The sequence below is a fragment of the Anastrepha obliqua genome, chromosome 5, assembly GCF_027943255.1.
Source record: "Anastrepha obliqua isolate idAnaObli1 chromosome 5, idAnaObli1_1.0, whole genome shotgun sequence".
NCBI classification, from domain to species: Eukaryota; Metazoa; Arthropoda; class Insecta; order Diptera; family Tephritidae; genus Anastrepha; species Anastrepha obliqua.
Window position 1 is genome coordinate 50,854,791 of NC_072896.1, and position 27,754 is coordinate 50,882,544.

Genomic DNA, 27,754 nt, shown 5'->3' on the forward strand with positions numbered 1-27,754 from the left:
GAATCACGTGTGGATTGCTTTCTGCCCAGTAACGCATATTTTGCTTGTTGACAAAGCCATTGAGCCAAAAGTGAGCTTCATCACTGAAGATGATTTTTTGGAAAATTTATAAATTTTCATGGAAAATTTATAAATTTTCATAAAAAATTTGCACGATTTTCAATCGTTGCTCAAGTATGTAGCGTTCCATGATGAAATGTATACTAATGAAGTTTACAAATGACAAGCGAAAAATAAAAAATATTGCGTCGTTCGCCCTCCCTATCGGAAAAAAGTTGAAGCGCACCTATTGAAAAACGCTTTATATGGAAGATGGCAGCATAGTTCTGCCATGAAAAGGCTTCTCTTGAAAATAATTCGCCATTCGAAAGCGGCGTAAAGAGGCACGTCCTAGATTTGTAGAGAAAGGCGTTTGAGCATTTATTTTTTTGTTTTTGAACTCATAATTTACACAAGTATACAAGCATTGAATTATTTCTAATTATTTATATATATGTACATACATACATACTTGCATACATACGTACGTCCTTGGTGGTGGTAAAAACTTTCCTATTGTCGACTTCTTTTTTGGTACATTGCGTGTTGCTTTCTACCCTAATTTTTGTGTGATTTTTATTGTTCTTACGATTTGTGTCCTTTCAGGTGAATCGACATATTTATAATTAACCTAAGTGTACTAATTTTTTCGTTGATGTACAACATTATTTTCCTTTTGTTGTAATAATATTTGCTTGTAAAATGACCAGCTGTATAATAAGTGATCTACATTTTTAAGTCTTGATATTGTGTAACAATTGAATATTTTAAAGTGTAAAATTTATTTTTAAGTTGTACATAAACCCATACATATACATATTATAATATTTTAAGTGGTGAGATTTGAATTATGTTGAATTTCTGTGGTTTTAAGCATTAATTTTTGCTTGCGAGCACAAAGTACTCGTAACAAATGCTCTACTCAGAAAATGAAGAGTAAAGCGCCTAATGATTAAAAATAAGTTTTTTTTATTCAATTGAAAAACAAATAAAATAAAATAAAAATGTTTTTGTTACTTATTAGAAATTAACTAAACGCCGGAAGCATTAGTTTTGCACCTGCAAATACGTACATGTAAATACATACAAACAAAATCAATTGACTTAAAGTTTTTTGTTTTGTTTCGAATTTAAACAAGGTTGAAAAAAATTCTCCTTCATATCATTATTTTTATGAAGTATTTGTGTTTTTTTTTTGACAAGAAATGTTCAAGTACATACATAAATATATATCATAAAGTTGCGGGCTCAATGCACGCTTGCTTTGTTTCGAGAACTGTCAAAAAATAATATAAATGTATGTACCGTAATGTATGAAAGGAGACCAAATGGCAGCGCAATGTTTTGTTTGACAGCTCTTTGCCCGCCATTGACATTTAGATTTCACGCATCGCTTCGTTTTTGCCGATCATTTTGACAGCGCTCAAGGCTATCATTTGATCAAAGAAGCCTTCAACGTAAAGTAAAGGTAGCAAAGATAGCAAAACCAGTAAAGCAAGCCTGCATTGAGTCAGCACCTTAAAACTTTACAAGAGAATCAACAGTAGGTACATTAATACTTAAAAACTCTAAGCTGATTCATAACCGATTACATCGTCAAACAATGGAAGTGTACTCAAATTTGGTGAGGGGCAGAAGCTACAAATTATGTAAATTTCGTTTAATTTGTTTTGAATAAATTTATGGGTGGTGCATCGGTGTAGAGAAATGTGCCAAAATTAATTAAAGGGGGGGAATTTTCTTCCAGTGAACATGCACAACTGATAGTCGAATGGATCAGTCATGCAAAATTACGCATTCGAGTATTGTATAAGAATTGCAGAACTGGTATAATTCGAAGTTCCATGGACGAAAGTAGTTCCAACTCCTTTACTCATTGTGTTTATTTTCAACATTTAGTTGAATTCGACGAACTATCTGCATATGCCTACCTGCAGTATTCAATTAACACAAAACTGCTGGCTTCGAAAACATACTGCTGCAAAGTGTCGGTACATTTCCACCGCTTTACTTAAATCCTATCAGTATATGTACATTCACATCACTCTCAAAAAAGCTCAAAAGTTTTGCAGTTTTTTTTTGTATCAAATAAATCAAAATCAGTTATCAAAAAGAAGGTAATTGCGAAAAAATGTGTAACGTGAATGGATTATATTTTGACAAATAATAAGGGAAATACCATAGAAGTCTAAATCGGTCAAGGTTTGGCTGAGTTATTCAAGGTTTTCTTACACCTATTACTAAGGGTTATGCATTAAAGACCATCTAAACGTTAAGGGTACCTGCGCGATCGACTTGTGACTCATTTATCTTCGCACCTCATTTGCTAGTCACATCATACCTAGTGAAAGCAAAATCACAATCATAAATTTATCGGCATCTCCCGTTTGACTGAGAAATTGCTCTCATTTCGCAGCCTAATTATAAGCAGCAGCCTTACCCTCACTTATGTCCACATATTTCTATAAATTTTATCATTAATTAAATAAAAATAAACAAATAATTGGCGTGTACACTTCCCTTAGGTGTTTGGCCGAGCTCCTCCTCCTATTTGTGGCGTGCGTCTTGATGTCACTCCACAAATGGAGGGACCTACAGTTTTAAACCCACTCCGAACAGCAAATGACTTTTATGAGGAGTTTTTATGGCAGAAATATACTCGAAGTATTGCCATTTCCTGCCGAGGGGCGAACGCTATGAATTAAATATAGTCATTTATTTATGTCTACTTTTCTGAGCTCTGTACCTTTGTCAACAAATAATTTGTAAATGAGTGTTGGCTGTCTTAGTGATGCGCTCGTTACCTTATTGATTATCGACTACTTCGATTTTATTATCTTCGGCATTTTCGAATGCAAATAAATTGACGATTTCGCAGTCAGTTAAATTGTAGTCAGTAGGCTAAGTACAATGCCGTATAGTGGTTGTCTAACGCTAGGCCCCGAAATACGTTTCAACATTCTCGAATAACAAAGGTTTTAAGCAAAGCTTGATTTTAGGGGCATGCAAAGTATACGTAGTTTTTTCCGGATAATTTCTAGATAAGATAACATAAGCTACCAACGTTTAGAAATTAATTGTGCCAGTATTATTCCTAAAATTTCAAAACTCATACGATTGTATCATTTAGTTCGATTTCATTCGAAATAGCTCACTCGACGTGATGTTAAATTTATTTTCACGATTTTATTCTGAAAAAATTAATGCAAAAAAAAAAATCTGGAAAATCGCAAATACTTTTAACTGAAATTTTGTAATTTGGCATACCTTAAAATTGTATACCATATGTAGGTTGCGGATTCTCTAAATTATGTATATGTCGTCTTAAGACTCCTACAGTTTGTCATTCCATTCTTGCCTAGGTACTTGTTGGGACAGCTTGATTGATAATAGGCCTCTTCGATTCGACAAGCGTTAGCAAGTGGCGAATAGATGAAGCAACTGGTATAAAGAAACATATGCTGGTGCCGCTGGAAAAGAGTTGCCAAAAATGACACTAGAACTGAATGAGTATTAATAAAACCGCGTTCATACGGGGGAAACATCGCTTCATTGCTTCAACTCGTTCCTTGTTATGCTCTGTCAACACCCTTTGTGTTCTCGTTCTTTTCAATGTTGTTGTTGACTTTAAACCAAAAGCTAATCAACGAAGTCGTCGTGTGTGAACACGACGGTCAATACCTAAAGAGAATTCGTAATGTTGACGCAACAAAAGTTTTCCTGTATGTACGCGGTCTAATGAAACTCTCTTGAAAGAGAGTTGACAGCATTGAAAATAGTGAATTATGTATACCAGTTTATGAGTTTTAACCATACCCGCTAGCGGTAAATCGTGTTCGATAACTTTGTTGTTACTTTCATATGCAAATTTTTCGTCAATTGAGTAGAGCCCAGAGATAGAAAGCAAGCAAGCCGCGAATCGAAGGCGCCTAATATCATCGAGAAAGTGGCTTACTTCACAGTTGCAATCCACTTCGTTGGAAATCATTTTGTTATGTAGTAAATAGTTGGTTGTAATGGTATAAACATTACTCATACAGTTTTTGGATAGTGCTGCTGAAATGACAGTCCTTCCAGTGGTAAAAAATCCTAGTCGTTACGGCAACTTAAAACCTGCTGTCGCGAGTGCAAGTCGCCAATTGTTGTGGGTTTATCAGCATACTTAGTAGCACCACAGTTTTACCAAAGAAATCTAATTACATAATCTATCTTTTGCTCAATAAACTCGTGCATTGTATGTCTGGCTTTTGGTTGGGCCATACAACTGGGGACTTGCGAAGCCAGAAAGTCTGCCCGATGCTCTCACTATTTGCTTAGAAATGTTAAAAAATGTACTTACTTGGGCAGCTGGTTTGATATGGAATATCCTTGTCGAAAGCTACATACGTCTAAAAATACACCCGTTACATACATAATTTTCAAACAAAAATCTCTCGCTACCATAGTCGACTGTGTTTCTGCATAACATATTGGCACTACGTCCTGGGTTCGATCCTCAGTGCAGATGTAAAACTTAAAAAAAAACGTCTAATTGGCAAAAGAAAAGGCTAAACACGAGCCAATTATTGTACGTATATGTATATGATATACTCGTATGCATATCTATAAAGATTCGAGAAGTGAATAGCCAATTTTCCAAAGCTTTGGGAAATAGGTACGTATGTAATTATTTCCATGGCGGTTGTGTGCTGTTCTCATGGCATTTTAGAACTTGAACTGATGCAGAAAAAGCAAAATATAATAAAAATATAGGTGGATGCTTGAAGATGAGCGTTTATAAATGTGATGCATGAAATTGATTTGTGGTAAATAATAAAAAATAAAACAAAAATAATGAAAAAAGTAAGAAACAAGTTATTGTATTTGAAAGTCAGTGCTATTTGCCTTCTACGAAGTAAAAAAAAAAAAACAAATACAAGTCAAATAGCAAAGTTCCCTTAAGCCATTCAATTTATTCTACTGATATATTGTAATACCTAAACTTTATATTGTAGACAAACAAAAATATAATGAACAGGGACAGGTCAATAGGAAAACACGTATAGAAATTAAAAAAATTTTATTTTTTCCTTGAAGTTTGTAGTAGAACTAAACACACGGTCAATAAATAATTCTAGAGAGAAAATGATATTTAAATAAAAAAATATATAACTTAATATGAAACAATAAATTAAAATTATATTCTTGGATTATTTGTGGCATGAATATAAACTCAACTTAAAGCATTTCTTGTTTGCAATTTTGTAATTTTTTTTTATGCAAGGTGGCGCACAAATAATTACGCGATCTGAAGATTTATAATTTTTGCAAATGGCGTCGTACGTCAATCACATTTGACATATGTAAACAAGACAGCTGCAATGTTCAAACAGACAAGCAATGAAGTGCGTAAAGGCCAAAATAAATATTTCCACACAACTGACATGATGGATGTTCATATATTGTACCCGAAAGATCTACTATCTAAAAGATAGCGCCACTGGTGGCTGAGATATGAAGACAGCCCATAAACTTTTGCGACAGGCCTTGTATGTTTGGTGTGCATGTTATGCTTAAACAAAAAAATTTAAAATTGATTGCACCGCTAACCGAAATGTATCTGCCATAACTATAAAAACTGCCAAGCTTGCCATCATGATAATTGTTACTCAGTAAGCTTGGGCGCAGATTGGCAAGATACAAAGTACTTGGGGGAAAAATTGCTGAGTGCAAAGTAACGAGTCGCGTGTGAATACCCCAAGCATTTTCTTTATGTAAACGAATGGAGAATTTTGTCTTAACCCGATTTTGAGTTTTTACTCACGAGGCTCGTAGTCCGGATAGCACAACCCCAAAGTATAATGTTGAATAATATGTTTGATTCTAATTTGCACAAGGATAATGATCATTTTTATATATATTTTTTTTAAATCAAGTCATTTTCACATTTCATTTAACGCAGCCATTTTCTGATTTTCATTTCTTATTGCTAAACTAAGTCTAGGCCAAATAAAAAGTTCTTAAAATTAATGATTATATTGCACCACTGTGTACGAATAAACCCGAGTCGATGCAGTCATTTGCGGCTCTCAAACTCTTTCGAGCAAATAATTTACGCAGATCGATCCATGGCTGTAGGGCAGAACAACTATGTACAAATACTATCAAAATGGATGTAATCGGAGCAAATGGTTTACTGATATTGTTAAGCTTCGCAATGAGGAAGGATGGTATTGTGTTTGGTAAAAGTACTGCTAAGAATAAAACAAAACCACCAACAAAGGCATACGTATTTGTGTTCGTGACTCACTGTTCTTACTAGCCGGCATAGAAAAGTTTGAAATCATGGAAATCTTCTTAGAAATGAAGCATAACGCCTTAAACTTTGATAACAAGCGTAGACACGGCCAGAATTTGGTTCTAATAGCATCAATTTTTCAAGGCATTTTCTCAAAGCAAATCTAACAGAAGAGGCACATCAGGTCTCCACAGTGATCAATTGTCATCGCCAAGATATCAGATAACACGATTACAGATTATTCTTTTTTTTTTGAAATTTATTTAATTGGCGCAATGAAAATCCACAAACTGCCACGGTATTCCACCGTCTGTGAGATCAAACTGGATAGATCAGTCAAACACCATTTGGCATAACGCATCATCCTGCTGACTGAAACCAAAGATCCTCAAAGACCATGTAAACGTTTTAACGGAATTTTCCAAAAAAAAAAATATCCCTAAAGGCTAATAAAAGAGGTATGTTTTTAAGAATTTTTTTCGATACATTTAATTTCAGTCAATTTAAATATATGAATGCATCATTTGCGAAATATTGGAAACTGTGCGAGAGACAGTCAAATCTCCGGAGGCAACTCGAAAAAAAAATGTTTTGCGGGGAAACAAAAAACTCAAAATGTACAATGGCGAGCAGAACTTACTAAATGTTTACCACAGTGATGTATTTTTGATTGCTGTAGAGTCATTAAGACCGACGAACATTGACGCACTAAGGTCAAGAGTTCAGAACGAATTGTGTGGAAGACTATTGAAATGCTCGAAAGCATACCAAGACGTAGAAATAGCGTCATTAAGACTAAAGGTCTGTGGGCAAAATATTAATATGTTTGTTTTATGTTATAAAAGCTATCGCCGAGCAAATCTAAATTTAATTTTTTGTTATTTTTGTAATATCTTTTTTATTTCTAAATATTTTGTAAAAAATCAAAAATCTAACCTGAAAATTTGAAAAAGCACACCAATAAAAAATGAATATGGCATTTAGTCAGTTCTGCTCGCCGCTGTAAAACTGCTTTTAAAACAGATGTTTTTCGAGGTACGCCTGGGAGTATTTTCCCCCCTTTTTCAAGACTTCAAAAATCTTCAAGCGAAAGGGGGAAAGGATGATAACTGACCGAAAGATTTGAGCTAAACGAACAGTTACAGTTCAAATAATTTATGAGTGCAAAAATCAAATCAAAAATCAGCTTTGTAATATATGCGAATATTGATTTTTCAAATATTTCACCTCTAGCAATATTTTCAAAAAAAAGCTTAACCAATTCGCATTCATTAAAGATGGTGGCATAAACCAACAACAACGTTTTGTGCATTAGAAATGTCACGACAAGAAAGAAAGAAAAATAGAAAGGAAAAGGATGAAGTTGGAGAGCATACGACGATGGTGTGAATGAAACGGCTTTTCGTCTATTTTATTTTGTGGCGACATAATAAAGGACACGGTTAAAGAAAAAAAAATAAAAAAACAAATCAGCTCGTCTACCGATTCCATCTTTAATAGATTCGCCTTGAGCGAATAGAAAATTGTTTGAGGGGTTTTTTAACTGTATTTTTTGAGCTCAGTTCATAAAATTAAATTTGAAATTGCAATATAATAATAAAAAATGTATGATTCAAAAATCAGCTTGTATATGTATACTGCATCTTTGTAATATATACGAATATGCATTGATTTTTAAATATCTCACTTCAAGCAGTATTTCCAAAGAATGGCTTTGAGCTAAGCAAAAAGTTGTTTAAGGGGATTTTTAACTGTATTTTAATGCTCACTTCATAAAACTTATGAAATTTTCCACTACATTTGAAATTGCAGGCAGTGTTGGAAAATAATAAAAAAAATGTATTATTCAAAAATCAGCTTGTATTTGGACCACACTGTATCTTTGTAATATCTACGAATTTTGATTTTTAATATTTCAACCCTAGCAGTATTTCCAAAAAAAAGCTTTCAGCTAAGCAGAAAATTGTTTAAAGGTTTTTAATGCTTACTTCATAAAACTAATTAAATTTCCCACTATATCTAAAACTGCAGGAAGTGTAAATTAAAAAAAAAAAAAAATTAATAATTTAATTTAAATAAATTTCCCACTACATTAGAAATTGCAGGAAGTGTAAACTTTGAAAAAAATTTGTTTGTTTAAGTTTGAACCGTGGCATGCGGCACAGTACATTGATTTGGGTATTCTCAGAATTGCAATAAATAAATAATTTCATTTTGAAACCAAGGATAAAAATTTATAAAAATAACTTTTAAAAAATTTTACTTTTATGGCCACTAAAAGAATGGTAAAAATATTATAGACTATCGTTTTCGGTTATGTAGTTCGCAGGTGAAAATAGAAGATACAAAAGTAATGAAGAAGAAAATATGATGATAATTTTAAATGAGAAATATATAGTCTTTACTAAGGTACGTATGTATGTAGCTAACAAAGCAAATGATTTAAGAAGAGTAAAATTAAAAATTGATATTTGTGATACAAAACAACTTAAAACTAATGAGAAGAATGGAAAATTAACTGCATAAAGTGAAGCAGCAAAACATTATTATATGTATAAACTTATACATACGTACATATCGCCAGGTTGCTGGAAGAAAGTCATAATAAAAAATTGTTGTTTAGTTAAGTATGCAGAATTATATTGTTACTTACTTTATGTTGTGTAAAAATTACAAATTGATATCTATGAAAACTATTTTATTGCTATGCTAAGAAAATCGAATCCTATAATAAAATATGTATGCCATTATTTTTACCTAGGAGGGCATAGTAAGTAAAATGAACATTTTTAAGTCGGCTTTCTTGAATTTTTGATTTTTTGTTTTATGCCCTTCTTCCAGCAAACGAACGATATATAATCAGTATTTTTATAAGTACCCCTAAAAATTCGTAGGCTTTACGTTGTATGGAATGAAAACAAATAAATAAGAAAAAACAAAAAACCGTAAAAAGTAAAAAGGTAAAAATTTATGAAAAATTATCATTTAGCACTTGTAGATAGAAACGTTGAAAAGCAAGGTAATGTTTCAGTATGAAGAGTGTGAAATACGTTTATGATGGAGTCATTTTGCACACTTGACAATTCTTAACTCAGAAACGATAATTATGCAAGAAATTATGCTCCAAATTTTTTCAAATAATTTGAGTATTAAAGTGAAAGGCAGATAATTAAAATTTTACATACATACATACATACAAACATGCATAAAATATAATATTCGACACGATCGAATTCAATAGGAAAAACTTCAAACTCCAAAATAAAATAGAAATAATAAACAAAATTAAAACCTCTCATTACATACCTTATTGCTGTGCATTGAATGAACCACACACCTCTTTAATTTATTACGATATATAGTACATATGCATACGTATGTATGTATTACAAAAAGGATAAATATCTTTGTATGTATGTATTACCACGCGTGTAAAAGTTTCTAAGCATTTGAATCCCTTAAATAAATAACCGCCGCTAGCATTAGCCGATGTACATATGTACATATGTGCTCGACACTATGCCATAAAGCACATTCATACATACACACATATGTACATATGAAATACATATGCACGCGAAGCTAGTAAGTAAATATGTATTACAACTAGACAAATTGTATCCTTTCTCGCCGATTTTATTTGCTCCATCACACACACACATACATACATCCATATACACATATGCAATGAGCGTCACATAGTAGTAAAATGAAAATAAATTTCTCCTATGTAAAAACAACTAACTCAAATATTGTATGTGCGAGTATTAAGAACAGAATGTAGGCCCAATAAAATTGTTTTGACCGCGTGGGGTAATGGGTCGTATCTATCATATGGATTGAAACATTAAGCACATATGTACATATATATTTACTTATACATAAGTATGTACTTGTGTTATACGATCAGCATGAAAGAAATATGTATACATACGAGGGGAAAAGAAAGCTTGAAAACTTGAAAAATCTATGAATTGACGATAAAGATGTTTACCTATAAAGTACAAATTATAAATATATAATTGAAGTAACAAACACATGAACATAAAACATACATACATGAAAATATAAAACAAGAAAAAAAAACATTAACGAAGGGCATAAATAAATAAAGATGAATATTATGAAAATTAAACGCGAAAAGATTTGTAGGAAAACACACGAAAATTAATAACTGAGTTTAGATATAGTCGAACCTATTATGACAACTAAAAATATAAAAAAACATAAAATAAAGGGGATATAAAATATCCATTAAAAATTAGATTTACTGTCTTTTACTTGGAACGCACACACATACATACACGAGTTCTCTTACAAGTTAAACTAAATTGAGAGATGGAAAATGAGAGTCAAAACTGGTGCTGCTCTTTTGGCGAATGAATCGCAGTGAGTACATTTTTTATTTAATTTCTTTCGTTCATATTTTGGCAAAAAATAGCAAATTTCTTTTAACTTGAAATATACTTCGTCTTGCCATAAATTCTCTGACAAGATTTACAATGCATAAGGCGAAAACAAATTCGCAGAAAAAAGTTCCGTTATATTTGCTTTTGTTCGTATTCATTTTCTACTCATAAATTATACTCAGTTTCGTGGCAAATTTCGCGTGTTAACAATGGAGTTGGGGAGCTAAGGAAAATCGAATTCAGTGACTGCATTACAAAGGGTAAAAGAGTGGTAAAAGTGTAAGTGAGATTTACGAATTGCTGAAAGAACTTTATATTTCGCTAATGTTTGTTTACCGCACGATCAATCGTTTTCACAAACGTGTCAAGTGACATGCAGAAAAAGAAATGGTCGTCCTCGCGTGGTTCGAACCAATGCAGCTATAAAAGCCGTTCGAGAAAAAATTCGCAGAAATCCCTTAGAAAGCAGAAAATCATGTCCAGGGAAATGAATGTATCGACCAGATCCATGTCAAGACTAATTACAGATGATCTCTACATGAGAGCCTTCCGTCGCACTTGAAGAAAATTAGGCTCGGCAGATGCAAGCAGCTTCTTCGATGGCACGCGATCAAAGGCCACGAAAATATTCTTTTAACAGACGACAAGGTTTTCACTATTGAAGAAGTTTTTAATAAGAAAAACGACAAAATCTATGCTAAAACCTGTTGTTCCGCAAAAAATGATTCCAACGGTTTAGCGAGGCCACCATCCAGCCTCCATTACAGTTTAGTGGGGAGTGTCTGGTAAAGACGTTATATCTTTTCATTTCTGTGAAAAAGAGGTTAAGACCGGGGCAAAAGTGTACCAGGAGGATATTTTAGAAGGCGTGGTAAAGCAGTTGAGCAGCACTCTCTTCAATGGAGAGCGTTGGATCTTTCAGCAAGATTCCGCTCCAGCGCATAAGACAAAAACCAAAAAACGAAAAAACAATATTCCTGGGTTCATAGCCGGAGAAGATTGGCCGTCTGGAAGTTAAAAAGCTGGATGTATGGAACTAGAGTTTGGTGTAAAAATTGGGAACATAAGACACGAAGACCTCATATGCCCCGTCATACCCACTCATCTAACACCTCTCTCCCTCTGGACTCAACCCGTCGAAACAGCTAGTTTCCTGGGCCTACCGTTAGATGAGTTAGACGAAGACGACCGGTGATTACACTACACTGACAGGGCAAATATACTGCTACAACAACAACAACAACCTCACAGAAATTTGGAGAGTCTTAAACAATATTTTTTTTTTTAATATTTACATGATTAAATAAAACTAACTTTATTAAGAAAAGTACGATAATTCCAAATCTTAACAGACTTAACTTGTAACAGAACTTATGGCAGGACTAAGTAAATTCACCTCTTTTTTAGTAAGTACTTATTTTAAAAAGACAGCTGTTAAAATTTCATGATACTCTATTCATTAATTCGTGAGTTCTTGTCCATCAAAACAAAGGATTAAAAAGAATTTCGTATATTAATTTTACACTGCTTCTTGATGGAGAAAAATACGGTTCAAGCGAAGCAATGGCTTGAAAAGTGTTATGGGTACTCCGCTCCAGCAGAAACAACAATAAACCGCTGGTTTGCTGATGACTTCAAACGTGGTCGTAGAGACACAGAGGACGCCCAACGCAGTGGACGTCCACAAAATAGTTTTGAATACTCGAAAAGTGAAATTTCGTGAGTTAACTGACATCGTAAAGATATCAAAAGAACGCGTTGGCTTTATATTGCGTGAACATTTGGCTATGAGAAAGCTCTGTTCAAAGTGGGTGCCACGTTTGCTACTGCTTTGTTCCATCCAGCGAAACTACATGACTTGAACTTCGAATTAATTTCCACATCCACCATATTCGCCAGTTTTTGCTGCCAGCGACTACTGGCTGTTCGCAGACTTGAAATAAATGATCGCCGGTAAGAAATTTCGCTCGAATGAAGAAGTTATCGCTGAAACTGAGTCCTATTTTGACGCAAAAGATACGTCATTTTACAAAAGTGGTATTGAAATGTTAGAGCGCCGCTGGAATGATTGCGTTGTTCTTGATGGAAATTACGTTGATGAATAAAGGTAGTTTTGAACAAAAAAAAACTGTTTTCTTGATTAGGCCCATGACTTTTCAGCCCAAGTGTTATATCACCTTTAACTATTGCTTCCTGAACAAAACCCTCAAATTTCATTTTGGAGTCAGAAAAACGAAGGAAACAAGAAAATCAGGCAAAAATAGTATTCGTTCATAAGGAAATAGAGAATATTTCATTAAATTCATAAAAAATGGGTTTTTTTCAATTTTTTTGGGCCGCTTCAATAACTGCTTCCAAACGTTGACGCATACTTTTTACCAAGACTTTGGTGTTATTACTCGAACTTTTGTCCCACTCCGCACGTAAAACTCGTCGTTAATGATGTCATTGAGAGAGTGGTGGAGTTCCTTTAAGCTGCTTGCAGTAGTCAATAATTCATTCTTGTACGTGATAAGATGAGTGCTTTGGATTCAAGAATAATAGATTACAGATTTGGCTGTTGTAGCGGCATAAATATTCCCCATGCATATACGAGGAATGCTGCTGAAGTCACAGTTCTTGTCCCCATGTAAATCCGGGTCGTTCCGGTTACGTAAAACCGACTATCGTGGAATTTGGTCTTCAACTATGGTGAAAAACGAAATTGAGCGAGTGGTGACCGTATTAATTTTTCCATATATTACCAACACAATCTCAATTTTTTTCGTAAACATTCCAAAGTCATGACCCCGGTCACATCAGCCGATTCTTTCAAATTCGCTGAGAGCTGGTTAACGGTCGGATATTGTGCACATCTACTGAACTTTTTTAACCAAGCTTTTAACAATTATTTTTGAAAAAATAACATCATTTAAATGTTTACCATGACAGGCGGACGTCTACAGGTAAAATCCGCCAAACCGTCGATTCATTCATGCCTAATGATTGAGACAATCGAGATTCGATATTGAATGTTGTTCAGCAACATTTTGCCCTACACCAGCATTATTTCCCACAGGACATCCAGTGCTTGGTCTTCCAACCCATTTTCTATGTTCAACAGAACCGGTTTCTTGAAATTTTATCATCAACCTTTGAATTGCCGACTCATTCGTCTGATTATTTCCGCCAGAAAAATCACGAATTTCGCGATAACGGCAAATGTCAAAGATGACATTAAAAACGTCACTTTTGAAAAACTAAAGGGTTGTTGGACTTGTGACTTGTGGTGTCTCCAGCCTTTCGTCGCGCTTGAAATAAATTTAAAGGTAAGTAGAAATGTAAAATTAACAAAATAGCTAGTAATAATCAGTTATAAGAATAATGGAAATAAAAAAATGTAAAGTTTAAATTTAGGGTTCCTCAAAATCACGTCTTCAATTCACTGCTGAAAAAGAAATAATGTAAAAAATTGAAATATTTGGGTAGAGATTGACTCTATTTTGGAACGTTTTACGAATTCTGAAAAAGATTTCGTCTTACTTTGCATTACATCTGAAAAATGTATTCTTAGTTTGATAGGTGGCCGACTGTAAAGATCCACTAAAAGAAGCTATGCTCTGTCAACGAAATTGCAGTTGCACGTTTCTCCCCATTTTGCTGCTGTGAGTTCTAAGCAGAATATATCATGAAGCTCTCAGCCGCTGAGTGAGCGTCCTTTGGTATAGAACAACTAAAAAAGGACAAATAAAAATATGTGAATATGTAGAATATTTATACACACACGCATACAGAGACATCCTTATGTTTATGTGCAACACATCATCTTGCTACTAATGTATTTATGTATGCTTGATTTGTGTGTGAATATTTCATGCTATATTTTTTCCCCAAAAATATATGCCATTCTTCAAATTTTTTCATATTTTGTGTGGAACCCATAGCACACAAGCGTATGTTTATGTATTTATTTTCACGGTCAGTAAATTGCTTCTCAGATTGTTAGCGTAGCTTTTGAATTACGGCTGCTTAAACTTATGAGTGTTTAGTACCAACTATGGCTCGAATCATATTTGGTCATGAAAGAAAAAAGAATTCTAAACATGCAGCTTATCTTAAGAGGATGAATTTCATGGCAGTTAAATAGTCATATTGACTTTCAGAAGTTTTAAAAATGTTCCAACTTCATTATAGCATGACCAATCGGCCTTAAAATTCCACATCCTAAGCTGACTTTGAATGTAAGAAAAATCAATTATGCTGTACTGAGTATCTGGCCACTGCGTGATGGAAGCCAATTAGGTCGCTGACGAGTTGACAGCGAAGCATTTTCACACTTCTAAGTGGAGTATCGGCAAACAGCTTTATGGAGCTTGAACCATTGAGTGACTTTTGCTTGTTTTCTTCCATATCTTCAATTAAGGGGTAGTCAGAATTTTCAAAAAATTTGATTTTTTTGTTTGCAATTTCTTCAAGTATAATATCTTAAAAATATAGTGTGAAAATTTGAAGTGAATCCGACAAATGCTTTTCGAGCTATTTAACAATTAACAAAGGGCGCTCGGGCGCTCCCGAGCAGACAGCAAAACTTTAAAGCGTTTTTCTCAAAACTATGTTTTTTGAACTGGTGATCTGTAACTGTAACTGTAACTTAAAAACCGCTTGGTAGATTTCAATAAAATTTATAGTGCTTTTGAAAAACATAAAAGACTCGTGTCTGATCGAAGGATTTTTTTCAAAATTTCAATTTTTTTAAACAATTATTAGGTTTATTCTCGAAAATCTGAAAAATATTTCCTGAGGCTACCATATTTTTAATTTTGGAAAAAAGCTTCGATCAGCACAAGATTATCCATTAATAAAACTAATTTCTATTTTCCGTTTGATTTTAGATGAATCTCCAAGAACTCGATGTGATCACCGCAAGAGACTTTTGGAGAAACGGGCTCCACACAAACAGCGATAACTTTTACAATTATTAAATTTTTTTTGAAATTTTACTAAATTCAAGTCGAAACATGATGTTTTAATGCTATGTTTTTATTATTGTAAAGCAATTGACTAGCAAAAAAAAATTATTGTAAATCATAATTTTTTCGGGCCTCTGACTACCCCTAACCCCTTAATCGTAAACTCAGTAGCGAGCAGATTCACGGTTAAGTAAGTACCGTAGAATCTTATACGACCTCAGTTAAGTGAATCTATTTGGTTAACCGTTCAGTAGAAAGGACAAAGATCGAACCCTATCATTCAATGGAATTAACATTTGGTAGCTAACTGTTCCGAATCGAATTGTTCGACCCGTTCGTTTTCGGGATTAAGCCCACTGGACTTTCTGCTTTCACATGTTGAGGAGAAGGCTAGAGTAGCTAATAACACTAGGTTGACCATTTTGAATACCTGCATTGAGTCCCCTTGTCGAACACTTTGCAGAGATGAAGCTGCTGATGATAAAGCTCGTTTAGCTCTTTTAAGCGAATGATATAGGCTTTGAAGCATGAACTTTAGATTTCTAGGGAAACACTTCGCTGAGTATCAACCTGAGGTGAAATCGGTTTAAAAACAAAAAATCGGTCAGATGAGCCTATAGCCTCATTAGTACCAAGCTGCCCTGGTTAAATTCTCTCAGTCGAAGTTCTATATTTCTCTCAGTTTTCCTCTGATTTGCTTGGGGGTTTGGCACAAATTTAAAGAAGCGTTAACCTATTTAAATATGTGAAGAACATAAAAGTCGGTTGTAAAAATATCGGCCAAATGAGCCTAGAGCCTCACTAGTACCAAGCTGTCTTGGCTAAATTCTTCCAGTCGAAGTTTTGACGTGATAACGTCTTATAATTCGATTTAGCCGGCTGCACGCACGAAAAAATGTGTCGTTACCTTGCTCATTTATCGTTACCTTGCTCATTTGTCGTTACCTTGCTCATTTGCCGTTACCTTGAATGAACTGCAAGCGAAAGCGCATAACGAACGACAAAGCAAACGAACGGCAACGTTCGACATCTGGCTCTGTCCTACTTAAGTGAGCATATATATGTATGTGTACATATGTATATGCGCATTTGTAAATATATAAATTCACATATTTGTATTTGCATCTGCCTTCTTGCTGTGTGCATGGTAATGAACCATTTCTCTGTTGAGAATAGGACGATCATATAAAAAGTAGGAAATGAAAGGGAGTGTTTCGAGTGTAAAGTGTCTTGAAAAAGGCAAATCGATGATGGTGCCTCTTAGTGTTGTTGACATATTAACGTCTAATGCATAATCGAAATTGAACATATCTTTCATGAATTTGATAAATGTTTCGTCATTTTTCACGTTTGTGTAAATGTAACTCGATCAATTCCATTGCGATTCCATTTACCTCCATCTCTATATTCATACAAAATATCTATCAAAAAAATAAAATTAAAATTTTCTTTTGATAAATTCAACCATTCCATCAATATTTTCTTATGACGTTGTCACGTTAAACTATCGTCAGTAAACCGACTTTACAGACAACCTCTTTTTAGTTCCTCAGTTTTCCTCTGATTTGATTTCCTTCTATGAAATTAAGTATACGCAGTGGATACCATACCGATGGATAATGCTAAGGCATGACTGAGTACGAAATAATGACTCAACACAACATCTACTGGACCCCCAGTGCATAGATGACAACAACAATTGTTACATTGCGTTAATTGGGAATCTCTCACCACCTTCATGAGCAGCAAAGCAACAAGAGCAATATATTTTGTTTTTGCCTAGAATATCAAAATCTATAAATAAAGATTGATAGTTTAGAATAATATAAACAAACTTATTTGACAAAGAAATAAAAAAGAACAAAACTGCAACCCTGCTACTGCTACCTGTTTAATGTGCCTTGAGTTGTATCCATTAAAATGGTTATTATTATCATGTACCTGTTCGTGAAAAAGTGCGTTAAAATGAAAAACAAATCATTTGCGATAGATATAGCTTATTTTATTCTTAATATTGTAATGGTACTGTCCAAATTCTGTTTTTTAATTATTGCTAATATTTACAGCTTTAAAAGTACTTATATGTGTGTATGTATGCCAATTTGAAATTTAGGTAAATTCTAAAAGCGAGTGCTTTATTTGGTCTCTTATTGTTTGACCAATTGCAGTGAATTTATTTGGTTCACTAGCCTCAACTTCGGTCATTTGGTCGGATTCGTAGTTACGAGGATTGTAATTAATTTTAAATTGTATACAGATATTGTGTAGCGCTGCACACACATTGGCAAATCTTGCCACTTTTGTAAAATGGTATCTTCCTTTTTTGCCGTACCCTAATATTCTCCAGCGTCTTTTTAAAATACCAATAGTTCGCTCAATGACACGCCTTGCCTTGGAGTGAACATCGTTAAACATACATTCGCTTGAGCCATCCAAAGGATTCTTGTAAGGGGTTATACACCACGGTTCGAGTGGATATTCAGAGTCTCCTGTTAAAATAAAAATACTCAATGTAACAATACAAAATAATTTAAGATTTACAAACGTACCTAATAGATATGAATTATCCTGCCTGTTACGCTCAAATCGTTGTTTCAAAACTCGCCTTTGGTCTGAATGCTTCCAAACGAAGGAATCATGAGCTGCACCACCGTATTGACAGTTGATTGCCAAGATTTTGTAAGTGTGATCGCAAATCTTATGAAAACATAGCAATAAATACCGGATATATTTTAGCACTACAAAAACAACTTACTATCATAGCATTGATGCTATGGTGCCCTTTCCGATTGATGTACATATGCTCGTCCGCTGAGGGCTTTTGCAATCTAATATGCGTGCCATCAACGCAACCGGTGACTAAAAAACAAGATGGTAATTAATAATTTCGAATTGCAACGAAGAAAGTTTTCATTCACCTCCATCTATTTTATACTTGTCCGCAAACCACTTTTTGCATTTGGACGAATCTCCTGGGTCAAATTGTATGTGCTGTGGACACAACTTGTTTTCCATCTCGAGGAGAACATGAGATGTCAACTTCGAGAAAGTGCTTTGGCTCATGCCAACTAAGTAGTCACTGCTAATACTATGTTGATAACCGCCGCTTGCCAGAAGAGAAAGAGTAGCAGCTAATTGTATCACTGGAGCCACAGCTTTTGCGTCCGTCTGCTTTAAATTTAGACTCTGCAGTACATATTTGAAAGCCTCTTTGGTCAAACGAAACCGTTTTAAGAAACTGCAATAAAACTTTTGTTGTTTTACTTGAAAATCTGCATTTCTTATATGTTTACATTCTGTTTGATAAAGCCAGGGGATTACTCCTTTCTCTAAGCTGCCTCCGTATAATTTTTTCGTTCTCCTCACTTTCACTAGAGCTTAAGTAAAATAGCAAACTCGGATCCATATTTAAATTTTGTTTAATTTGCACACCATTTGTATTGTTTTGACAGTTCCACAACTATTGTGACCTAAAAGTACGAAACAAAACATGAAAGAACTTGGAAGCTATTGTGAACTAAGAAGAAAAAACGATCCATTCGCTTTCGTACCAAGGTGAATTCATGCAAAGTGGTGGCACCAGAGCCGTTGATTTGAGATTTGATATTTTAAATTTTAAATTTTTACGTTGCTGCTTCTTTGTTGCTTAGTTGTTTACATTATCATGGAAATTTTCACATAAACAACACCAAATTGGAAAAATAAAAAAAATGTAAACATTTTTGTTGCTCTAGTGCTACCATCTTGTATAGATTCGCGTTGGTTTCACAAAAATTATAGAGAAGATCCCTTATAGGGCTGTCATAATGGGGCAGTCATGCTGAAAACAGTGAACACCGTAAACGCAATCCTGACGCAGCTGTTCTGATCAAACTAATGAGAACCCCTTCCTTCCGTATCGTAGTACCGTAGATTTTATTTCACGATTGTTAAAAAAATCCGGTAATACCGACTCAGCTGATTGCTCTCTCACCACACAGTGTTGCCAAACAGTACATTTCGAAATTATTTACAAAATAAGCTTAGAAAAATGATAATTTTTGTTAAAATAGCTTAAAAATACTGTTGAATAATGTTAATTATAGATAAATTAACTATTTGCATTTGTTGGTTTTTGGCTTTGGTTTATTAAACAATGAAAAATTGTAACTGATAACGCGGATGTGTGAAAAAGTGTGTAAGCAAAAATATCAATGGCAACATTGTGTAGATACAACCAAACACATACACACACAAACCGATGTATTGTGTAAATATGTAATTAAAAGAACGCAGTTGTTTTCGGGGGTGAGTTTTTGTGCACGGTAAGGGACTGCGGTAAGGGATTCCGTGCGTTCTTCAATGTTTTCAGCATCAAGGCCATTGCGGCAACACATTTGACTGTCGTGACCTCTAAAACGTACCGTTGTGCCACAATGAAAGTATTGCCGCATATATCAAAAGAAAGTTGTGAAATACATATATTATAAAACTAGTGCCTATTGAAGCGAAAGAGGGATTTAATAGAATTTATGATAGTCGTAAGTAGTGTTTGCGAACATTACTTCGAGATCTGGATGCACGAATGGGGTACGGAACGTATATGGCGCCTTCTACTCAAACGCACATAATCTATTTTGCTGCCAGTAAAATTCGTTGCCGGAACGGACAGAACGGACCCATTGTGACGGGCCTATAATGGTCTCATTCAACTTATTTCGTTAACCGTTAACCAAGATTGGAGCATGAAACTTTCCAAATTGTCTCAAATCCATTTATGAATTGTACTTTTGTAATTAAATTGTACCTATTTATTTTCACCCTTCGCATCTCACGCAACTAAATAAAAATTAATTAGAGTTTCAGCAAGAGCTAATTATGTTTTTTTTTTTATTGACAATGGTAATTTATAGTACGTACAATTTTACATTGTTCATACTTTTTCTATTGCACTCTCCACTCGATTGTAGGACTTCGTGTAGCGCATTGACGTATTTTTCATTCAGCCAAATCGTTTAAGGTTCTTCTTCTGAACATATTGAATTAATTCCTCTTATCGATAGTAATAAATATCTGTGCCCATGTATTTATCACAAAGTTTAAAAAATTCGTATCAACGGAAATCAAAATTTCAGTGTATGCGAAATTCACGATAGGTGCCATAGTACAAACATTCTTTTTTTTGTGAGCTCGTATTCGTTTATTGTTAACATTATGTTTTAATAAGATTTAGTAAACAGCTGCACCATGCCTTTTAACATTATAACTGTCAAATATCATTATTTACATATTACAACTGCCTCTATCTGCCTTATTTACATATTGGTTTTTGTCCCGTATGTCACTATTTTTTTAATTTCATTTTAATTCCTAACAACAGTTTTGCAAGTTATTTTAAAGTTTAAAAGGTTAAATTTAAAATGAAATTGAATAATGAAATTACATTGGTGGTTTTGGTTTGTTTAATTATTATTAACGATATGAGGAAAAGACAAGGAGAAGGAATAGTTAATTTAATTGCGCAATTAGCTGCTAATAATAAACTGGAAGAAATCCGTCGACGACGTTTACTGAGATTTCAAAAAATTATGGCAGCAATACGAATTCGAAATTTGATATTACATTTTATAATAAGTAATAAGAGAACACAAGTTAATGGACACACGCTTTTTTCTATTATATGAATGCATAGTTAATACTACCTAACAAAGATTTTATTAGAATTATGTCTGCAAACCTATTTTCTTTGCCGGCATCCATTTTATTTAGTTTTTACTTTGACGTTTTTCTTAACACTCGTAAAACTAATGATCTATTACACAAATGGATGTCAAAAAGTATGATTATTATCTAGGATTATTTTATAATCTCAGACTTTGGGAGAGAAATTTTGTATGGAAAATCTTTCTATTGAATTATGGATTGGAAATTATGCACGAAAAAGTAGATCATCTACTTATATGCGAACATATTATTAGTCAAAGGGAGAATACCATAAAGACAGATAATGATTTCGCTATTCTTGTGATCGAAATGATTTAATCGCTTACAGAAACGAATTCACTTTTTTACTAGCTTCATGGAAAGTTGATTAAATAGCTATTTATTGGCTTGTTTAGATATATAGTCGTTCCGTTAACGACGTCACGACGGTTATCACAATGAAACCAAACGTGTTAACGACACAAAATCATGTAGGAGGGAAAGGATAAAAAACTCACTTTCTTACAATAATGTTTCTATCTCCCTACCATTTTTTTATTATTATCTAGAACTACGATGAAGCAAAAATTGAGAAAACAGCTGTGATTGCTTAACATACGAATAAATATATCTTTTATGCTGAATAATTGTTCATGTATATTCACGTCGCATAAATAATCACTGATAAATAGCAAGCAAGCCAACAATGTAAAGAAAAAATAAAGAATAGAAGTAATAGTGACCTCACATACTTTTTTCTTAAATTCGGTTAAAAATGCAGTCTTAAGTGGACTGTTTTAATTGGTTTATGAGAAGAATTTTCAGTTCTTGGCCCGTTAAATTATCTAAACTCTCCTGAAAGTTTCTTCGTGATTTATTTTTTATGCACTTATAAACATTTTATGTAAAGTTTCTAAAAACTAAAGAAATATATTTCGAATTTCATTTGTAATTTATTTCAAAAATCGTTATTTAAGTGTTGTTCCCTGGAAAATGTTCGATCCGTTTTAATTTCAGAAGAATATTGATATTTTTTCTAACGTGGTAAATTTTAGAAAAGTTTAAATTAATTTGACCCATTTTCTTCCATGTATTATTAAAATAACTGTTAATTTGAAGAAAACAGTTGTAATAGCTTAAAAGATCATTTAGCTGTCTGTTATATAATATATAATAGATATATGTTCATAGTTGAGTGGAAACGTTATTGGCCGCCGTCGCTCATACACCGCGGCACAGTATTCTATTAGTGTATAAATATGGCAGCACCATTATCCTAACGTCCGCATTCACCGTCGAAGAGTTCCAGCCGAGAGTCAAGTTTTGTTTTCGTGTACAAATATTTTAGTTGAATAAACCTTAACATTTGTAATCAATAAATACATGTAATTAATAAATACGCTGCGAAACTTTAAAGTAAGGAGAACTGATTTTGGGAGTAAAAGTGGTACCGTTGGAAAGCTGACAACGCGTTCATTTGCTGCCAAATTCGAACAATTTTTGCTACCTGGCAGAGTGCAAGTTAAAGTTATTTTATAATCATATTTCAATAAGTTTTTTTTATAAATAATGATTAAAGTACAGACGTAATACACTTTTAATTTTTGTAAATTATGTGTGTAATTAAAACAATTGAGATAAGTGTTTACCTTCATAGGAAAATGGCCTTGTGTTGTCAACAAATGTAAACACTTTAACTACAAATAACTCGAAAACTATAAGCTTCCGGCAGTCAATATTTCAAGGAGTCTAAGACACCAGCTTTCCAACGCTACCATTTATACACCAAATTTGGTTGTCCACATTTCAAATCCAATCCAATAATCTGTCTGTTTTCGACATAGCACGCAAAAGCAAAAACAGGAACAATAAATTAACAACTTCCGCTTGCGCACCCTCCTCTTGAGATAACTGGAATTTTGTTATAAATAAATAATAGAAAGTAAAAATGTCGCAACCTGTTGCATTCCTTACACGCAAAGAAACATTCAGCGCTTGCCACCGTTTACATAGGTAAGGAAGTAAATTCGTGCATACGAACATATGTAAATAGCAATAAATACAGGTATAGTCATGCTACTCAACATATGTATGTACATATGTGAGTGACAGCTATTGAAGTTAAAACAGGCTGCTAAGCCAATGTGCTCTTAGGTGCGATTAAATGTTGACCTTGATAAATTGTGTCAATATTTTGCTTGCCATTCCGTCTTTATTTTAATTTTAATTCATTTCTTACATATATATGTATATGTTTGTGTATCAGTGGGATCGACGTAAAGTAGCTCTTGCAGCCAAATGTAAAGGGCTTATTATTTTCGGGAAAATTCCAATAATTTGCCCAGAAGAGGTAATTGGTAGTAAGCTCACTTTTTGCGGACTAATTTATTGCATCGTGAAGTAAACTACAGTCTAAAATTATTAGTGTGCTAGATCTCTCTTCATAGCTTTTCTATTCGTATTTATTCCAGTGAGCGGGAATGTGTGAACAGTTGTGCTTCATTGCCAATTAACCACAAATTATTGTATTACAATTATTAGAGCTTTAAATAGCATAATCGCGGTTAAAATAACGTACACTTGAGAGTCATCATTCTTGTTTTCATGCTTTACCTTTGTTCCGACAGTTACTTAATTTTTTTTTGGAGCTTTTTGTGAAAATAAGTAATACTAAAAATTTCTCTCTAAAATCGTATCGTCAATAACACAAGCCGACAGCATCTCAGACCCAGAAACCGGACTATATATTTCCGAAGGTTTATGATGCGCTGAATCCAAAATCGATTGAGATAACATAGACATTTTCAGGTGTAGGAAAATTTAGAAACATGAAAATTTCAAAATGCGATATCTCAGCGAAAAAAAATTATATTTGAGCAAACTCAACGCCATTTGAAAAAAGAAGGCTTGTATTTAAAGATGCCATCCTTTAATTTTGGTGAAAGAAAACATCTGCAAGGCTACACAACCTCAAATATGGGCAAAAACGGTGTTTTTTGCACTTTTAGGTTAGGATATCTCGAAAACCAGAGCTGATAGAGGAATTCTGAGGCCAGATTTGGATTCAGCGCATCATAAACCTTCGGAAATATATAGTCTGGTTTCTGGGTCTGAATGTTGGTTTAATTTTGTCGGCCTGTGTAATCAATTGTCTTGCACACTTGCCGCAAACTTATGGTATTCTCGTAGCTTGCTATCTCATAACTTTTTTTGGTGTTCTTATTCTGAAATTTAAAATTGTTATTATTTATTTATTTATTTAAATAAAATAAAAAATCTAAATTATTTAATTTAAAGCTTGCATTATTTTTGATTGTTAAAAGTCAGTTGAATAAATTTCTTTATCTCACTAGCCCGCAACTCAGTGATGTCGAAAATGCCGAAGTTTTCGGAAAATGCAACCATATAAACGGACATGGGCACAATTACACAGGTAGTTATACTTCTAACTTTTTAATGCATATTTTTTAAGAGGTGCAAGAGTATAAATTGGAAAGTTTCAATTTGTAACTCGGCTTTGGTAACTCATTAAACGTTTTAATTCTGATCGCATTTATTTTTCTGTTATTTAATTTATTCAGAGCAAAATAAAATACATTTTATGTTAATTAATTTAAAGATCCCACTGCTGCTTCCTCGAAATGCGTTGATGAAATGAATGTCAATACAAAAGAGCTGACGCAATACCGATATGCTACGCAGCTTTATTGCGCGTATCGCCGCGTTAACTCGATATTATAATATATAGTTTATTCTATACACGGGAAAATTTAACGAAAATAAAGTGCATGGAAAATATTTCCCTTTTACCGAATTATAATTTTGCACTTCGACCCGAATACCCCTATTAATTGCTAATCGGCTTGGTCCGAAATCGACCGCAGATATTTATATATTTCCAAAAGGTCTCAAACTTGAGTTTTACATATTTTAATAATTATTATACAATTTTCATAAAGCTCTTCATTTCCTCGAATCGTTATACTAACTGAATTGAAATATAATAGTTTCGAAGCTTTGTACCGTCGACGCAAGCGTTACATAAAATTGTTCTGATCCTTTTCCATGGAAAAACTCGACATATAACATATTTGTATTATAAAGCGGTTCTGTATTTTTTGAATTGAAGATTTAAGATAATATGGTAGGTTCTAAGTCTCTCCTTAAGGGTTTCATCTTTTTCGGTGTAATGTATGCCACACTAAATGAGAGTTTGACGTAAGAGCGTCCATTTGTGCTTAGCTTACAGGACACCATGAAAAATTGATTTCGATTCCATTTAAAGAGAAATGAAAAATTTACATTTTGATCAATTTTATCTATATTTTGTATTTTCCCAATTTTCACTACATATTACTTCCTACTCGTATGTAAATACAAAACAGCCGATATGCAGTTTGACATTTGATCCATATTTACACGGAGAAAAAGTTTGGGCTGTTTCGGGCATGAAGAAGGAGGCACTTACGATCCAAAAAATTACCTATTTTCTAACTACGGGAATGATTTTCGGGCTACTATTGGATCCTGCGGGCTCCCACGTAAAGTTGTGGAAAGAACCTAATATTTAACAATAATTTAAAAACAAAAAAAACCGTTGGCGTCATCTGTGCCCGGTTTGACAATAGCAACAATGTTAGCAATGATTATCGTGGGAAATAACTTAATTTAATTCAGTAAAAATTCTTCAAGACTTTGGTTTTTTACTGAAAACTACAATCACTTTAACATATCCATATAATTGGCGTTTATACCACTTATTTCGCCGAACTCCCCCTCCTATATGTAGTATGCGTTTTCGTGAGTTTACACTAATGGAGAGGTCTACAGTTTTAAGTCGACTCCGAACGTTGGATCGTTTTTTATGAGCAACTTTTTCGTGGTGCAGAAATACACTTGGAGGTTTGCCATTGCCTACCGAGGGGCAACCGCTATTAGAAAAAACTTGTTCCACCAATTGATGTTTCATGTTCGGACATTTTAACTTGGGTGCTTCCCAATGGTAATGACGCACTAACCTATTCGGCTACGAATACTACTTTTTGTGAAAAATAGCAGAAACATAGATTATTAATACTAAAAAATTTGTCCGGGATTAAAATCAAATAGTTTATACTTACAAACACTGAGATCGTGGGACTAGCATCTCTACTCTGCGCCACTTAAACATCAAAAATGTAATCAATATATATTATAAAATGAGTATAAGTGCTAATAGATCTCTTTTTTGTATTAAAATAATTAGAAATTTCTGGCTATTAATAAAAATAATAAGTTAAAAAATAAGTCATTCAACCTTTAAAATGCACTGAAAATCAAAGGGGTTGCGAGCCTTTGTGTAATTAATCTTATATCGTAGATTGTACTTGAATTCTTTAACATAAATTTTATCTTTGCAGTTGAAGTGACAGTACGTGGACCCGTTGACATGCGCACAGGAATGGTAATGAATATCACTGAATTGAAGACTGCATTAGATAAGGTGGTATTCCAGAATTTGGATCACAAAAATCTAGATCAAGATGTGGATTTCTTCAAAAAAACTGTAAGCGTAACGATTAAAAAGCCTTTGTTTTCCTTGATTCATGCTAGCTTTCTCTTACTCCACACTTTAGCCCAGCACTACAGAAAATGTCTGCGTTTACATTTGGGATAATGTGCGACAGTGTTTGCAGCGCCCAGAATTATTATATGAAGTAAAGGTTTATGAGACTGATAAAAATTCAGTAACTTATCGTGGACCATACCATCAGAATGGCTTCTATCAAAATTTACAGATCAAACGTTCGGCCAAAACTTCTTGCACCAACATTTCTTCTGATTCGGACTAATGCTCAAACGCAACTATAATTTGGAAGAAATTTATGAATATGAATTTAATTAAAGTTAGTTAAGAAGGAAATGTAACCTATAAACAATAAACAATTCCAGTACATTTTTATAAGCCTATTTTAGATGTTCAATTGTTTAATCAAGCAGAATATCAACAAAGATGGCCTTTGTCTCGACTAAGGTTAGATTAATTTGAATTGACTGATTAAGCTAGAGTGTAACCGCATTGTCTTTATCTTTATGTGTAGTAAATTTTGCTAAACGCTAGGCTTTTATTTATTTATTGCAATAATGGAGCCTATGATTTAAATAGTATTATATTAAACGAACCATAAAAATACGTACTAAATGGATTTATATACTCAATAGCGATAATAGCGAACGGACTCAATCTTATTTTTTTTTTTTTTTGAATATGTGTGTAAAATATTACGTTGGGGAAAAAGAAATCCTTTATTTTCTCGATAGATGGCTGTAGTGATCGATATCTCGTAAAGTACCGATCGAACAATTTAAAGTTTATGCTCGTAAGGTGACATTTCACACTAAAAAATCGTTTGCTGTTT

At 33.6% G+C, this 27,754-nt stretch overlaps 2 protein-coding genes across 3 annotated transcripts; one reads left to right on the forward strand and one right to left on the reverse strand.

The window, feature by feature from the left end:
- Positions 1 to 17,654: 17,654 nt before the first annotated feature.
- Positions 17,655 to 19,291, reverse strand: LOC129248082 (putative nuclease HARBI1). Its single transcript, XM_054887516.1, has 6 exons — positions 19,226 to 19,291; positions 18,968 to 19,144; positions 18,593 to 18,912; positions 18,430 to 18,533; positions 18,224 to 18,371; positions 17,655 to 18,163 (listed from the first exon to the last, which is right to left on the reverse strand). Exons 2-6 carry the CDS (start codon positions 19,078 to 19,080, stop codon positions 17,784 to 17,786), a joined length of 1,065 nt encoding a protein of 354 aa, XP_054743491.1. The 5' UTR covers positions 19,081 to 19,144; positions 19,226 to 19,291; the 3' UTR covers positions 17,655 to 17,783.
- Positions 19,292 to 22,631: 3,340 nt separating this feature from the next.
- Positions 22,632 to 27,305, forward strand: LOC129248084 (6-pyruvoyl tetrahydrobiopterin synthase). 2 transcript variants are annotated; one of them, XM_054887518.1, is made up of 5 exons: positions 22,632 to 22,741; positions 23,201 to 23,369; positions 24,710 to 24,789; positions 26,756 to 26,901; positions 26,972 to 27,305. In XM_054887518.1, the coding sequence occupies exons 2-5, from the start codon at positions 23,305 to 23,307 to the stop codon at positions 27,185 to 27,187; spliced, it is 507 nt and encodes a 168-aa protein (XP_054743493.1). In that variant the 5' UTR covers positions 22,632 to 22,741; positions 23,201 to 23,304; the 3' UTR covers positions 27,188 to 27,305. The 2 variants fall into 2 exon arrangements, with proteins under 2 accessions (XP_054743493.1, XP_054743492.1); XM_054887517.1 differs by having other exon boundaries at positions 22,638 to 22,772.
- The last annotated feature ends 449 nt before the right edge of the window (positions 27,306 to 27,754 follow it).

Coding starts and splice junctions, on each gene's coding strand:
- LOC129248082 (XM_054887516.1), bottom strand. CDS start 19,080: ATGGATCCGAGTTTGCTATTTTACTTAAGCTCTAGTGAAAGTGAGGAG. Junction 18,913..18,967: donor CTGGCTTTATCAAACAGAAT/GTAAACATATAA, acceptor GTTTTATTGCAG/TTTCTTAAAACGGTTTCGTT. Junction 18,164..18,223: donor GGATAATTCATATCTATTAG/GTACGTTTGTAA, acceptor TTATTTTAACAG/GAGACTCTGAATATCCACTC.
- LOC129248084 (XM_054887518.1), top strand. CDS start 23,305: ATGTCGCAACCTGTTGCATTCCTTACACGCAAAGAAACATTCAGCGCT. Junction 23,370..24,709: donor GCTTGCCACCGTTTACATAG/GTAAGGAAGTAA, acceptor TTATCTCACTAG/CCCGCAACTCAGTGATGTCG. Junction 24,790..26,755: donor ACATGGGCACAATTACACAG/GTAGTTATACTT, acceptor TTATCTTTGCAG/TTGAAGTGACAGTACGTGGA.